The sequence below is a fragment of the Lolium perenne genome, chromosome 5 (assembly GCF_019359855.2).
Source record: "Lolium perenne isolate Kyuss_39 chromosome 5, Kyuss_2.0, whole genome shotgun sequence".
Lineage (NCBI taxonomy): Eukaryota > Viridiplantae > Streptophyta > Magnoliopsida > Poales > Poaceae > Lolium > Lolium perenne.
Window position 1 is genome coordinate 200,581,045 of NC_067248.2, and position 17,034 is coordinate 200,598,078.

The 17,034-nt window shown below is 48.8% G+C and overlaps 1 protein-coding gene across 1 annotated transcript; it reads left to right on the forward strand.

Moving 5' to 3' along the window:
- Window positions 1–9,680: 9,680 nt before the first annotated feature.
- Window positions 9,681–11,334, forward strand: LOC127298150 (high-affinity nitrate transporter 2.1-like). The gene has a single exon (XM_051328093.2). It carries the CDS (start codon window positions 9,725–9,727, stop codon window positions 11,249–11,251), a length of 1,527 nt encoding a protein of 508 aa, XP_051184053.1. The 5' UTR covers window positions 9,681–9,724; the 3' UTR covers window positions 11,252–11,334.
- The last annotated feature ends 5,700 nt before the right edge of the window (window positions 11,335–17,034 follow it).

The window sequence follows — 17,034 nt, forward strand, 5'->3', positions numbered from 1 at the left end:
GAAGAAACGAGTCATCATCCGCGAACGTGACGCGTGATCGTCCATATTTATCCTAATTTACTTCATTTCATTCGAACTTGTGCCCCTTTTGCAACTTGTGCAGCTAATACTTGTGTGGACTTTATGATTGACTAAATGCTGAGTTTTGAACCACCATTTTTTGTATGGTCACCTTGTGAATTTGGTTTGAAAATCAAAATTCGGCCTGGCGGACAAAATTTGCGTCGAGACGATGGGGTTACCCCTTCCCAAATGGATATTTAAAGCAGCGACCTAGTCTGGTGTTCGCGGCCAGGCCTAAGCGAACCAAAACGGACACTTTTCATGTGTAAAATGGATCGGACAGCTGAAGATGCACTTACATGTGGTCAAATCAGATGAAAGAACGAGTTGGGAATGTGAATTCTCTGTTGCATCATCTTCAAGCAGTTGCCGGCCGTCGCATGCCTGATATCGGTGAAGCGGCTCTCTAGCTGTTTTCATCCATACGTTGACATGATCAGATGGAAGGCCCTAAAAGTTAATCTAGGATAGAAGAACACACGCATACATATTGGGGATCTGGGTCAGTTACAGTTAAGAATTCAAAGGAGCTGCCAAGATCTGAGTCGAGTTCATTAAATCTTTAAAAAAATGTACCATAATACCCTTCGTAAAGAAATGGTATCTTTTAATCTCCACCGCTGATCAGCATTGATTTGTAACTGCTTAAAAGTGGGATATATCGGAGAACACCTCTGTTAACTAATTTGCGCACAAATTAGCAAAGAATGCTTATGTTTCGAAGGATATATTCGTTTGGGAGGGTGATCCTCTGGGGTTTATCAAATCGGATGTAATAAATGATGTAACAGTGTTATCTATTCAATAAACGCCACTACGCATTCTTTTAATAAACCCAATCTCTGGAAGAAAGTAATAATGGAAAGAAATCTACGGAAAGGAAAAAAATATCAAATGACATACTCAAATACTGAAAAATAGCAAATTGTAGACAACTTCTAGTAAAATAGTTTGTGGGACATATATAAATGCTAAACTAACAAAAAAAATTGCAACTTAACAAGTCCAGGCCGATTTCTAAAGTGAAGAATCTCTGAAACAATTCATACAAACATAATCTCTGAACTCTGGAAGTTTTCTGATGTTACTACATTTTCTCTGCATTTAATAGTTTGCATAGTTGAGTTTCTTCTGCAAGTTGCCAAGTAGGTCGGTTCTGGGGAAGCATCTTGTTCACAAAGACTTCGTATTCTGATCCTCCGTTGATCCAAAGGGGTGAGGGCTTCTACGGAAACGGAATTTCCTATTTTAGATTCAACCAATAAAAAAATAAGGTGCTAAATGAAATAGCGTTGCTTTCCAAAATATACTATGCACGTTATAACATGTTAACAACGTGCTATTTTATAAAATAGAGTTTCGTAAAGAAATAAAAAAAAATATAGCATGTGTACTGAGGATTCCAACAGTTAAAAAATTGTCCAGATCACAATGATTAGCAAATCAAAATGACAAAGTCAAGATCACAATAAAAGACAAAGATTTGTCACGCTCTAACAAGTAGCATCAATAATAAGTAGCCATAGTTCAAAACTAGATGGAGAATTAAGATTGTTGCGGTCAGAAACCCACCGGCGGGCAGCGACGGGCAACACAGTAGAGCCGGGAACAACTTAGGGCTGCGGCTGGCCCTGGTCCCTCCGAGCGACGGCCCGCAAAGCCTCTGGTACGCACGTCCGATGCTGGTGCAAGGGCGTGCCACCTGACCTATACCTGGTCAGGAAGGTGATGGAGATGCCTCGCTTAGTTTCCTGCATGGCATACACGTAAACATTAATTACGAGCCTCGATCGGCTCTCAGGTTATCCTGTGAATCGGCTCAAGGAGCCGATCCACCCATGATTCGTACGAGGTGCACAAATATATGGTGGTCCTGCTTGATCAAGATAAAGCTAAAGCGATCTACGACGATTTAGGGTTTTCACCGCATAATCGGATCATCCTACTCACGATTGGGCCTCGCGGCCACGCACGGTGATCATAAGCCGATCCTAGACAAGGCCTAAAAACCAACACGAGGTTGATCCCCGGAACATCCTGTATAGGACTAGCAAACGACACCCTACGTGCCGCTGGATCCTCCAACCCTTTGTAAGGCCTAACTATTGCAGATATTAAACTAATCCTTGAAGAACAAGGAGCAACCGTAACGGATCGGATCTACTAAATAATGATCAAGCGGGGTGCCGCCCCTACACCTAAGATAGGTGTAAGGGCGGCTAGATATGCAAGGGTTGCACTACGACAGCATATGATACGAAGAACAATGCTAACCCTAACACATCTAAGATAACTACGTTGCTCGCCATCAAAAAGGCTTCAGTACGAGCAACGCATGAACAACGTAATAAGCCTGTGCTGCCTAGATCGCAAGATGCGATCTAGGCAGCATGATGCTTACCGGTAGAAACCCTCGAGATGAAGGAGTTGGCGATGCGCCGAGATTGATTTGTGGTTGAACGTTGGTTGTTGTTTATTTCATAAACCCTAGATACATATTTATAGTCCAGGGGACTTTCTAATTTAGGCGTGCACCTAACCGTGCACGGGTCAAACTCTATCTTCTAATCTAAGATGCGATCTACTATATTACAGATACAAGGGCAAACTAGCCCAAACTTTGCATATAAGGCCGATTCACGTATTTCTTCCGTATATAATCTTCAAGTCCATCTTGATCGCGGCCCACCTCTGACTTGGTCAAATTCTGGTGATAACACATGCCCCCCTGGTTTTGGAATTGATAATTCCAAAATCACTCTGTTTTTTTTTTCTTCGTCGGGTCATGTTGTAGCAGAGCAGAACCGTCGCAGTATTCTTCATCATAATGCCTTGTCCTCTCAACTTCTCTGAAAAATTTGATAGCTTCAGCACTACTTCCTTGGAAACTGCAAAAGCATTAAATCTCCATCAGGCTCCTCCTTATTTAACTGTGCCGACTGACTCGCTTTTTCATCCCCCTCCTCGGGTCTAGCTATCGGCACCAAAAGCCCTCTTTCCCTGTAGCAATGTCTTCCTCCTCCTCAGTCTCCTCCGGCCTTTCCCTCCAGTCCCCATCCTCGAGCGAGCCGGAGTGGAACTCCGATCATGCGCCAGACGGCGACCTGCCTCTGACCGATGGGGAAGAAGACCTCAAGTTCCTCGTCGAAGGGAAGCTGATAAGCGAAAGCGAAGACGACCCCCATCCCTGGGTGAAACCCACCTCCTCCAACGGGAAGGAGGAAGAAGAAGAAGTAGGGGAAGAAGAGGAAAAGGAGGAGGGCGACCCCTCCTCCCCCGCTAAGCTTCTGCCGGAAAAGCGATTCCGCGCTTGGGCGGACAGCGAAGACGATGATGATGGCGAGGAGGAAGAGGAGGAGGATGAATCCTCTTCCTCCCTCGGATACCCGCCGACAAAGCGCTTCCGCTCTTGGGCGGACAGCGAGGATGATGATGATGACGAGGAAGACAAAGCTCCGGCCGAAGGCTGGGGCAGCAGCGACGAGGAACTTCCTGGGGGCAGCGCCGACGACACCGACGACGGCGACGATGAGGACAGCGACGACTAGTAGAGTAGGACTAGTAGTAGCAGTGCACTAGGCACCAGATCCCCCTTTTGAGAGCCATCGGCTCTTTCTTGTAAAGCTGCTTCTTTGAATTAATGAGAATTGTTCTTCCAATTTATCTTTCAATTAATCCAATTTCAATCCTTCCGCTCGCCATACCAAGACCGATAGCAACGTATCGGATTTTTTTCCCTTAGACGCCCATGAAGCCAGACTCAGATATCGATTAGACCGTCAGTCAAGCACTTCTCAAATTCAGACTGTGATTTGATACTTCGCAATCCTATAGCCGATGACTGTTCATCGGCTATTTTGAGAATCCAGTCTCCTTCCTTTTCTTGCAGCAACAGGACGGTCCAAACCCTGTAAAAGACGACGGCCTCCCTCTCCGGCTCCTCTCCGTAGCCTTAGCAGTCTTCTTCTGCAAACAGCTCACCGCTTTCGGAGAAGGTCATGATGCAGGGTCAGCCGATGGAACTCCGATCGGCTCCCAAAAATAGAGCATCTACCAAGTTAGTTCCCCCCCGAGCCTTAATCAAGGCGAGAACATCAGCGAGGATGCACAGATCAAACAGAAAAGGCTTTGACCTCAGGTAATCTGGTAATCTGAGACAGCCACCAGGAAAAGTCAGCCAAACTTGCCCCCATTGATCAGCTTTCTTCCATTGAACGCCGATGCCTTGTATGCCAAATTGATGCTACCGCTGAACTGGCGCAAAGGGTTGTCGGCTTTTTGCAGCCGAGGCTGCTCCCATTGTACATTCCCTCCAAGGAAACAGAAACTCTTGAAGCTGAACTGAAAACCATCTTGGCGAACATCTGAGCCTTGAGCACATATCCGGTAGGTCTTGTGTAATTGTACTAGAGTCGATGGCTATGCATCGGCTTTGCTTCTCAGTTCTAAAGTCGATGTCCTTGCATCGGCTGTGTACCATCCATAAGAGAGATTTTTTTTTTTTACCGGCCGATTTTTTCTATCGGCCCCCAATGTTTCACTGCACATATGTTCATCTGCACCTGTTCATCTGATTTAGGTGCCCCCCGAGCCGAACCTGTCAGGTAACTGCAGATATCGGCTCTGTAGTTCAGCCAAGGCACCATGTTTACACGTCGGCTTCGGTAGGACCAATGTTGATTCTTCTTAACTCATCAGCCGACGTAAAACCGCTGCCAAGTAGATTGATGCTGAACACAAGCAGAACATGTGGTGAGGATAATTTTGGCCGATTGCTGGAATCGGCCTCCATATTGATTGAAGCACTCAATGAAGGCTCTGTAATGTTCCTTCACAGATCCTTGGGGCCGGATCGGCCTCGCCATGTTTGCTCATCGGTTTGTTCTTGCTACACAGTCAGGCCGGTGGATAAGACCAGCCCAACCTCATCCTTTGCCACGTCGATGCGCTCGCAGTCGTCCAAATTGGGTGCCTCGTGTAATCCTGGAGCACTAAGCTCCGTCGGAAGGACGAGTACCATGTTTGTGCCAGCCGATGTCTCATCATCGGCTTTCCTTTGCTTGGGGCGCCACTCCATTTTCCGTGGTCGACCCTCCTCATCCAGGGTTCGCTGAATTTTCGCGGCCAGATCAGGCCGCGCCTTTCTTAGCGTGTGCAGGTATAACCTTTCGGCTTCCTCCAAGCCGCACAATCGCTGAACCCTACGCTTTTGGGAACGGCTGAGTTCATCAGGGCACCACCTTGGCCGGTGGTACCTGTCTTCTTCTTCTCCTCCCTCGTCTTCCAGATCCTCGAGATCTTCCATCCGAGGGGACTCAGCGTGTTTGCTTCGAGGCGGGAGAGGCCCTAGACGTTTGAACACGGACACATTGGCTGCCTCCTTCTTCTTCTGGTTGCATTCTGGGCAATTGCCGATTGTAGGCAATCGGCTCATTCCTGAGTCCCAGCAGTGTCTGAAGAAGGGGCAGTCCCAGTGCCTATCCTCGTCGTCTTGTTCCCTCGACTTTTCCTTGGCACGGCGCTCGTACTCCTCCTCATCGCGATCATGCCGATGATGTCTCCTGGCGTCCCTAGCCAGACGGTCTCTATCATCATCATCGCTGGATCGTCGGCGTTCGTCATACTGACTCACATACTTGTTGAGGAGGTGATCAGAGAGGGGTCGCTGATATCTTATATTCTTCACTCCTCCCTCTGTGACGTAGCGCTTGCCATCGTGACGGAGCCAATCGCGTGGAGCGGCCTCCTCTGTGTCCTTGCTACGAGAGCAGCTGCCCTCGTCTCCATCCTTGCCAGAGTGGTGCCCAGGTCCTACCATGTTGATGCTGAACGAGGATCCTGGCTGGCAACCTTCCGGGTAAGTGCACTCCACCATGTTAACGGCGGGAAAGGGGTGGGTGTCGACCTTCATGGCGTACTGGTTGAAAATCAGACGTCCTTGTTCTATCGCCATTTGGATCTGCTGACGCCACACCCTGCAGTCGTTGGTGGCATGGGAGAGCGAGTTATGCCATTTGCAGTATGGCTTTCCGTTCAGCTCCTGTACCGTGGGGAATTTGAGACCTTCGGGTATCTTCAACTGCTTCTCCTTGAGCAAGAGATCGAAGATTTGCTCAGTTTTGGTCACGTCAAACCCTCTGGGCGGAGCTGGTGGCTTAACCCATTTGCAGGACACGGGGGTTGCCCCCCGAGTCCATTCAGCCACTGCTACCTCTTGATCTCCCGCAGAAACTTCGTCTTCCTCTGCCTCGACCAGGACCACTGCACGCTTGAATTTGTCCTGGTACAAGTCTGGGTGGCGCTGTTCATATGCTGACAGTTTCTGAACCATGTGCGCCAGTGAAGGATAGTCTGCTTGGGAGGCCATGTCCTTGATTTGTGAGGCAAGGCCCACCACTGCCAACTCGACTGCTTCTTTTTCAGTCACACGAGCCGAATAACATCGGTTCCTTAGATTTCTGAAGCGCTGGATGTAATCTGCCACAGTTTCTCCACGCTTCTGATGTATCTGTGCTAGATCGGCAAGGCCAGACTCGGAAGCTTCTGAGTGAAACTGCATGTGGAACTGTTCTTCCAACTGCTTCCAAGTCCGGATCGAGTCCGGTGTCAACGAAGTGTACCGCCCGAAAGCCGATCCCGTGAGGGACTGCGCGAAGAACCTCACGCGTAGTGGATCCGACGCTGAGGCCGTTCCTAGCTGTGCCAAATATCGGCTCACATGCTCGATGGAGCTGGAACCATCTGATCCACTGAACTTGGAGAAGTCAGGGAGCCGATACTTGGGTGGTAGCGGGACCAACTCGTATTCATCGGGGTACGGCTTGGAATAGCCGATTGTCCTCCTTTTCGGCACCATGCCGAACTGGTCCCTCAGGATCGTGCTGATCTGATCCGCGGTGCTGGCTGCAGGAGTCGAACTCTGAAGATTCGCCGGGGTGGCGTACTTAGCCAGCCACGCTTGCTTTTCCAGCTCTGAGCCAACTGCAGGAGCTGAGCTCTGGAGGTTCGTCGGGGTGGCATATTTAGCTAGCCACGCTTGCTTTTCCAGCTCTGAGCCAACTGCAGGAGCTGTGCTCTGGAGGTTCGTCGGGGTGGCATATTTAGCTAGCCACGTCTGCTTCTCGAGATCTGTCGCTGACGTTCCTCCTGCTTTCCCAGAAGTCCCTGCTGTCGCGGCCTGGTTTGTGAGCGCCCGCCACCGCAGCCCGGCACGTATGTGCACATGTACCCGTGAGGGATCTCCTTAGGCGCCTCATGCAAGAACTGGCAGTCACTAGGGTCACCACCGATCTTGTAGACGACGAATGCCGGTGAACTCGGCACTTCTGGTGCTGCCAACGCAAATGGCAGCGGTGGACGGGACTGGAGTGGCATCTCTCCTTGGTGTGTCCCGAGAGCTGGTCCTGACGGAGAGTACTGGTGCCTCATGATCTCCTGGATCACCCGGAGAGCAACACGCTCCAAAGTGTTCACCAGGTTCTCAGAGTGGCGGTGTAGAGAGTGAGCCACCATGTAGTTGATCTCCTGACGTAGGGACCTGGTGCGTTCTTCTGACGGGGCAGAGAGGTCTATCCCATCGAGTGCACCATCAGGCGAGAACCCCTTCCACCTGATGCCATGTGAACGGGTTATGTGAAAAGAGCCGATGAGGTCGGCTTCGAGGATTGCTTTGACCTCGTCATACTTCTTCTTGAGCTCGTCGGTCAGATCCTCGTACGTGACTGGAGTGCCGTCCGCCATCTCAGATGTAGATGGTGATGTGGTTGATGTCGAAGCTTGTCCCACCGGGCGTGCCAGAATGTGTTGCGGTCAGAAACCCACCGGCGGGCAGCGACGGGCAACACAGTAGAGCCGGGAACAACTTAGGGCTGCGGCTGGCCCTGGTCCCTCCGAGCGACGGCCCGCAAAGCCTCTGGTACGCACGTCCGATGCTGGTGCAAGGGCGTGCCACCTGACCTATACCTGGTCAGGAAGGTGATGGAGATGCCTCGCTTAGTTTCCTGCATGGCATACACGTAAACATTAAATACGAGCCTCGATCGGCTCTCAGGTTATCATGTGAATCGGCTCAAGGAGCCGATCCACCCATGATTCGTACGAGGTGCACGAATATATGGTGGTCCTGCTTGATCAAGATAAAGCTAAAGCGATCTACGACGATTTAGGGTTTTCACCGCATAATCGGATCATCCTACTCACGATTGGGCCTCGCGGCCACGCACGGTGATCGTAAGCCGATCCTAGACAAGGCCTAAAAACCAACACGAGGTTGATCCCCGGAACATCCTGTCTAGGACTAGCAAACGACACCCTACGTGCCGCTGGATCCTCCAACCCTTTGTAAGGCCTAACTATTGCAGATATTAAACTAATCCTTGAAGAACAAGGAGCAACCGTAACGGATCGGATCTACTAAATAATGATCAAGCGGGGTGCCGCCCCTACACCTAAGATAGGTGTAAGGGCGGCTAGATATGCAAGGGTTGCACTACGACAGCATATGATACGAAGAACAATGCTAACCCTAACACATCTAAGATAACTACGTTGCTCGCCATAAAAAAGGCTTCAGTACAAGCAACGCATGAACAACGTAATAAGCCTGTGCTGCCTAGATCGCAAGATGCGATCTAGGCAGCATGATGCTTACCGGTAGAAACCCTCGAGATGAAGGAGTTGGCGATGCGCCGAGATTGATTTGTGGTTGAACGTTGGTTGTTGTTTATTTCATAAACCCTAGATACATATTTATAGTCCAGGGGACTTTCTAATTTAGGCGTGCACCTAACCGTGCACGGGTCAAACTCTATCTTCTAATCTAAGATGCGATCTACTATATTACAGATACAAGGGCAAACTAGCCCAAACTTTGCATATAAGGCCGATTCACGTATTTCTTCCGTATATAATCTTCAAGTCCATCTTGATCGCGGCCCACCTCTGACTTGGTCAAATTCTGGTGATAACAAAGATGTAAGAAACATAAGTAGACAACTAACAAAACAACATGCATAGTCTAGATAAACAACTAACGAGGCAACATCATAGCAGAAGTAGTAACTAATCAAAATCAGATGAAGTACATGAGGAGGAGTGGAAACTGTCGATGTGCTTCCAATTGAATGAGTAGGGTTAGAAATGGGAATTTTGGCAGCTCGTGGGTCAAAATGGCCAAAATAGCTAACGGGCTGCTCCATTTTCCTACGAAAAATAGTGCCGCTGCAACACTAAAAAAAAAGTAGCATGCATAGCGCCGTTAATAGCGGGATTAGTGTCCTAGCAAGCCAAACACACATAGCTTAGGGTTCAGTCTCCAAATACGCCATAGCGCCACGAAAACGCTAAAACAGCACACTATTTTTTCGTTGGATTCGACGCTCTCAATATCACTGAAGTCTTTTCTGAAGGCAATGTCCGTGAAGTCTTAAACTAACCTTATTCTGCGTGTTATCTAGATTTCGTTTAATCGAGCCACCATCTCTGAGCTAGCTTAGCTGTTTCCATGGGATCATGACGCAGTCGACAACATGTCAACGTTTGCTTGCAATGCGTACGCGCGTGTGCTATAAATACCAAACAGAAGTGGGATCCAAAGCACAGAGCCACAGACCACCAGAGCAGCCACCACCTAAGCTCAAGAGCAAGAGAAGAAGCAGAGCAAATGGAGACGGAGGTGGGCGCCCGGGGAACGAACGCGGCGCCGGACATGTTCTCGTTGCCGGTGGACTCTGAGCACAAGGCCAAGTCCTTCAGGCTCTTCTCCTTCGCCGGCCCGCACATGCGCGCCTTCCATCTCTCCTGGATGGCCTTCTTCATGGCCTTCGTCTCTACCTTTGCGGCGGCGCCGCTCGTCCCCATCATCCGCGACAACCTCGGCCTCACCAAGGCCGACATCAGCAACGCCAGTGTGGCTTCTGTGTCCGGCTCTATCTTCTCAAGGGTCGCCATGGGCGTCGTGTGCGACCTCCTTGGCCCCCGCTACGGCTGCGCATTCCTCGTCATGCTGTCGGCGCCCGCCGTGTTCTGCATGTCGCTCGTCGACGACGCTTCGGGCTACATCATGGTCCGCTTCCTCATCGGCTTCTCGCTCGCCACGCTCATCTCATGCCAGTACTGGATGAGCACCATGTTCAGCGGCAACATCATCGGCGCCGTCAACGGGCTCGCGGCCGGCTGGGGCAACGTCGGTGGAGGCGTCACTCAGCTCCTCATGCCACTCGTGTTCGAGGCCATCCAAAAGTGCGGCGCCACCCGCTTCACGGCTTGGCGCGTAGCTTACTTCGCCCCCGGTACGCTGCACATCGTCGTGGGCATCATGGTGCTCACGCTGGGGCAGGACCTCCCCGACGGCAACCTCTCAAGCCTGCAGAAAAAGGGCCAAGTTGCCAAGGACAGCTTCGTCAAGGTGGTTTGGGGCGCCATCACCAACTACCGCACGTGGATCTTCGTGCTCCTCTACGGCTACTCTGCTGGCGTCGAGCTCTGCACCGACAACGTCATCGCTGAGTACTACTACGACCGGTTCCACCTGAATCTCCGCACCGCCGGCACCATCGCCGCCTCTTTCGGCCTCGCCAACATCTTTGTGCGCTCTATGGGCGGCTACTTCTCCGACGTTGGCGCGCGCTACTTCGGAATGCGCGCCCGCCTCTGGAACATCTGGATCCTCCAGACCGCCGGTGGCGCCTTTTGCTTCTGGCTTGGTCGCGCCTCCAGCCTACCCTCATCCGTCACCGCCATGGTCTTCTTTTCGATCTGCGCTCAGGCCGCTGAGGGCGCCATCTTCGCCGTCATACCCTTCGTCTCACGCCGCTCACTAGGCATCATCTCGGGGATGACCGGCGCCGGCGGGACCTTCGGTGCGGCGTTCACGCAGCTGCTTTTCTTCACGTCGTCCAGCTACGGCACTGGGCAGGGGCTCCAGTACATGGGCATAATGACAATGGCATGCACGCTGCCAGTCACGCTCGTGTATTTCCCGCAGTGGGGCTCCATGTTCTTCCCGCCCAGCGCCGGTGCCGATGAGGAGAAGTACTACGGCTCGGAGTGGTCGGAGGAGGAGAAGAGCAAGGGACTCAACGCCCGCAGCGTCAAGTTCGCCGAGAACAGCCGCTCAGAGCGCGGCAGGCGCAACGCCATTATCGCCAACGCCGCCACGCGGCCCAATGACACCAACCAAAATGTATAAACAACTCATGAGTAATTTGGTTCGTTTCAGCAATGCTGGATTGAAATGTGCCGAAAAAGAACGATGATATGTCTTGGTCGATTAGCAATGGCTATATTATCTTCATGAAGATCTTTTCATTTCTCATCAAAAATCGTCTTTTCAGAAAACAAGATTAATTTTACTGTCACCATATTTTTGCACTATAACATTTCGTGTATCTATATAATCTATCGAGAGAGGACTTTCAGAGCAGGTGCTTGGTGCGCACCCCTATCTGAACTGTCTATACTGCATCAAGATCTGTGCTAGCTCTTTTTTACCGCTCTCAAACAACAACTCATTTTTGTATCTCTCACACCACATAATCCTTGAACTTCAAATTTTGCAGATTATTTAAACATAACAATTAGAATATAGGAAAAATATTTTGGATTTCTTTGTTATATCAAGAATTTATTTTGAATTTTAAATTTAAATTTGCACAAAAAATTCTAAACTATTTTTCCCCATTCTATTTTTTATTTTTGCGTGACTTGCAAAAAAATTTAATAAAAATATTATATAATTAGAGAGATATGGAAAAGAAAAGGTAAAAAAAAAGTGTGGGTGCGTGGAGCACACCTTCTCCCTTACACTTTCACCCCATCTACATATGGTAAACCCATCTGTTGGAAATCACGAGCATATGTGTATCAGCCCTCATCACAAAACTAGGAACACATGTATTTTACAACTAGGAGTCAAGGAATATACCCAAAACTACCTCAGTTATGGATGCAAGTGGTCCATTTTTAAGGTAGCCTCTACCTTTTTATTAAAAAAATTTAATAACTTGACGATGTCATGGACAAAAGCTAGTACCCCCTCAGTCTCATTCAACTTGTCTGAGATTTGTCAAAATTTAGATGTATCTAGATTTTATTTAGTATCTAGATACATCTGAATTAAGACAAATCTCAGACAACTCGTGAAATGGAGGAATTATATTTTTTGGATTAAATATGGTAGAAGGTACCATAATAATGGACCATTTACATCACTACCTACAATAGAATAAAGGTTGCATGTGGTGAATTTCAGGTCCTTGTTTATCCGTTGACATAAAAGCGGCTTGACATGGCATAGTCTCGGTCCTGACATTTCGAGGGCGCAATGAGGTTTTCTAGTGGCATGCCCACATGAGAGCCGGCGATGGTATATCAGTAATATATGAATAATTAGACGTGTATTGTTTATTATGTTTAGATCACACCTTCTAGTTATTTTCGGGTGATCGTCTATCTTTTGCAATAGACCGTTGATGGGCGGTCTATCTTCTACCTTTTGATGGGCGGTCGATCTTCTACCTTTTGCAATAGCTAGAACAATCGACGTGACAATTAGTGCACATTGCAACGAATTCTCCCAATACCGGTGGATTTTTGCAATTTAGACGAATAGCGGTGATTTTGCGAACTTGGTGCTAGCTGTAATGTGGTGTTTTTTTTTTTGGAATTAACACCCCGAAATCGATAAGCGATAGCATGGATATTCGTGTGCAGTTTGACAGACTAACAGTGCATGACCCGAATTAAAAAGTTTCAATTGACATGAGTTAGTACGGAAAATTACTAAAATGCCCTTACAACAAAAACTTAGGAGAGGTGGACCGAAGCGCAGGTCTTACAATAATACATCTCTAGCACCCGTATATCCGTCGCTTCGGACCTATCAGGGTTGCCGAGCTAAGTCTATGAATTATGACAAGGTTTGATTATCATGGATAAGTGCAGGGTTGTTAATTCTTTGATAAAACCATGTTGGCTTATTTGCTGCTATATTTAGTCCGTTGATTGCAATAACACTATAGGAGTTGACTATTCAGGCAAAGCTGTCAAAAAAGCTCCAGATCGTGAGCTGTCAAGATTGCAGCATACATTAGATCACCTCGAGATCACTGGCGAAAATGACTCCACTACGAGCATCTTTTGCAGCTTGATTGAAAAATCAAAAGCTATTTTCTTAGGGACTTCCTCAACTGTGGTCTCATGCACCCGCAAACTAGAGGTTAATTAGAAATTAATCAATCAAAGTGCTTTCCTTGCTAATAATTTTCCAGTAGAATAAGAGAAATTGTAGAGAAGAAGCACTTATGTTTTGCAATCTTGACATGCCAAAAAATCCAATTTTAAATAATGATTTTTTGGGTGACAGCTTAATTCGGTTAGCAGTCTGCGAAGAGTGTTGAGCATCTCGTCAAACATACTCTTGTGTTCGGCCCTCCACTCATCGAGGTAGGCCTTGAGCTCGGGAGTCATGGTGAGATGTGGGATGGAAAAAATGGGGAAAATTGGAGAAGGTGATGACTGGCTCATGTTAACAGCCAATTGCTCAATTCACTTAAATCAGTCATAGATATAGGAATTCACTAGCTACATAGAGGAACATCGATTTTTTAAAAAATAATATGTTTTTTAATACTTGTTTCGCTGAGTGGATCCTATTTTTGTAATTTCTCCAAAACGAGTATTATTTCTGAATTTAATAAAAATATATATTATTTTGAAAAATTCACCAGAGGAACAAGCATGAAAGGGGGTGGGGAATCAGAGCCGAGGTGGGAGAAGAAGCCGTTGTTGTTTTGGTCCTGAATCTTCTGGCTGTTCGTTGCATCTCTTTGGGCAGTTGTAATTGTCGATGCGCAGCTGGCAGGGAGCTGGGCCGAGCCCTTCATGGTGAGCCCATGTCTCCGGCGAGAGGATGGCAAGGCAAAGGTTCCTAAGGGCATGTACAACAGTTTAGAACCACCGAGCTCATTTCCCCCCTCTCCCTCTCTCAGCTATCTACAGTACCTGAGCCCTCCCTCTTTCTCGCCGGGCCGCTCCTCCTCCCTCTCCGCCGGGCTAGCCGACCGGAGTTGGAGAGGAGATGGCGCCGGAGTAAATAGTAGTAGTAGTAGTAGGTTTAGGTCTTGGTCCCTAGTGGCGTTTGGCGTGCATGCCGGGAGCGAGGTGGCGGATCCCATCGGCTGGATCTGGCGCCGCGTCGTCTTCCTCCTCGACCTCATGGAGCTCCGACGGTCGGAGACGGAGGTGTGGCGGAGGGAGATGAAGATCTCCATAAATAGAGCCGTCTCTCGCGGATCCGGTAGCTGCCGATGCAGCGGTGACCTCCTCCTCTCTGCTCATCATGGCGGTGAGGGAAAAGAGGTTTGGTCACCTGCTCGTCGCTGCCTACCGCATCTGCAGCAGGGAAGCTCGTCGGCTTCTTCTCGGAAGCTTCGCACGGCGCCGCTGTCGCTGTATCTTATGGCTGGAAGGCAGCCCCTCCATCGGAGGTTTATCACGGCGCCTCTGTCGCCGTTCTTCATGGCCGAAAGGCGGCCCCTCCATCCTCGTGTGACGGCGACCGCCCGTCCTCAAGGCATCAGCAACCTCCGTCAAGCGTTCTTGCTGACTCGGAGGCTCTCCAGCTTCGTCGGAGTTAACTCCCACCTTTGCGCCCCAAGTGGTCTCGTCCCCGGCGGCGTAGAGGTTGACTCCGGCGAGCTTCGTCGCGGTGAAGAAGGAGTTGGACCTGATCGCGTTTTTGCATTTTATTTGAGGGTCCTCAGTGTAATTTGCAAGGGCCAAGTTGTAATTTTCCTGTTCTTCTTCAGGCCTGTCTGTAAAATGTACTCCACCGCATATGAAATGAAGCCCTAGGTCCTTCAAGACCTTTCCTGCTCAAAAAAAAAAACAGTTTAGACACCTGCTATCTGTAGTATCAGTCCACGTCAGCTATAGACAGCATAGAGAACAACTTCTACAGCAGAGTGTCTTTTGGCTATCTGTAACATCTCTCTTCGGTTATTTTCACTGAGAAAAAGGGATCAACCGCAGCAAGAGGAGGCATTAAATTCCTCCAATCCCCGGGAAGATTTCTGGTCGATTTCTTGATAAACGAATTACATGAAGATGCGGATAATTCAATCAAGGGCAGCATCCTTAGATCAAGTGTTAACACCAAAATCAGGACGTGAAAAAGAACAAATCAGGCAGCAAGAACTTGAGGGTGCGGCCGCATCAGGGTATGCCAGATTGCCAGCAGCTGTGCTCACCGGCGGCCGCGGCGCAGAATCCGCGACGTTTGGTAGAGACAGAGCACGGACGACGATTGAAGGAAGCCACGAGGACTTGGTGGAGGACCGGCGAGCTGGAGAGAACACGAGATGCAATCAGGCTACGATCCCACGACTTGCGACGGCCCCTTCGTACAATGGAAACAAAGCCGTCGGTAGGCAGCGATTTCTACGGCAATAGACCGTCTTTATTTCTACAGACGGACTAGGTCGTTTTCCGTTACTTTTTCTTACACGTCATCTAGTTTATTACGTGGAGCACATTACAGACGGCTGACTGTGTACCATTGTACATGCCCTAACACACCTCCGTAATTTTACTCCGGAACCTTCGTCACAACAATGCACATACAAGCCATCATTAATTTAGAAGCCCTACTGCACAGTCAACTGCCATCAGATCCTTCACTGTAATCTGCGGGTTTTTTTTTTTAAATGCATTCGCTTATATATTTCCCTAGAATGATTCCCTTGCCACTGGATGCCCTTGTACAGCATCAGAAACTTAAAGAAATGTGTCATCTTTCGTATTTGGCAAGATCATTGGATTTCCAGGAAATGGAACCTGCGGCCTATGATGATTCATTCGAGTTGCAGGACAGCCGAATGAAGATCTCGAGACTTTCTTTCCTTTTGATATAGCTGCCGTTCTCTGTTTTACCATGGCCTAGAGGAGATGGAATGAAGAGAAGACGGGCATATAAACTGTCAGTCATCAAATCTTCCTACCGTAAACCACTACGGGAAAATCAGGCGCTGCCGTGCAGCAAATCATTGCCGTGAGCTACCGCACGGCAAAGATTTCTTTGCCGTGCGACACAAGAGGCACGCACGGCAAAGAACATGTGCACGGCAAAGATACAGGGTGGCGCACGGCAATGATTTGCTGCACGGCAACCTCACGCGTGCCGCACGGCAACGTCCCCTCGCACGGCAAAGTCCCTCAAACGCGCACGGCAAAGAAATCATGACGGCAAAGGCAAAATAAGGCCGCACGGCAAAGAAACTATGCTCGGCAAAGGACTGGGACGTTGCCGTGGGCTTCTCTTTGCCGTGAGGCCAGATAAAATGCACGGCAAAGGAGCCTTTGCCGTGCGACTCCTTCTTTGCCGTGTGTTGTACTTCATTTTATTTGTTTTTCTTTCTATTTTATTTAATCTCATACTTATATTTATTTTTTTATTAGTTTCACTTTTTGATGAATATTTATTAGTGTTACTTAAGACAATGTGCAATACAAAATTAGTCTCCATGTTCATCCCCCACATATATCAGGGTTTCGGAGCAATTAATACGCGCTTCGGAAAATCTGCTAAGTGTTATCGCCCAAATGTGAGGAAGGTCACACCGGGGAGCTACTTTTGCACCATTAGACCTTGCACCACACTTTGACACATATCATAGGTCGACATGCAAGATTTGGTGGGGTTCCGGTGCTCCGGCGGTCGTTCTCCCCCTCCTCCCCCCAAAACAGCGGAACGTGTGCCCCGGCGGGTCTACCCCCCTAGATTTCTCCGCGCGAGGGTGCACCAATGTACTTTTTCATTCTTTTAGGTTTGTTTAGTACATATACACATGGAGAACCAAGATTGGGACCCTTTGGCACATACACCCGCAGCTCGAGCCATTATCACACGATCGACGGTGAGCCGGATCTACTGGTTAGGGTTAGGTGTAGGGTTAGGGCTAGGGTTTAGAGGCT

Excerpts from the sequence above, each read along its gene's own strand:
- LOC127298150 (XM_051328093.2), top strand. The coding sequence starts at position 9,725 with ATGGAGACGGAGGTGGGCGCCCGGGGAACGAACGCGGCGCCGGACATG.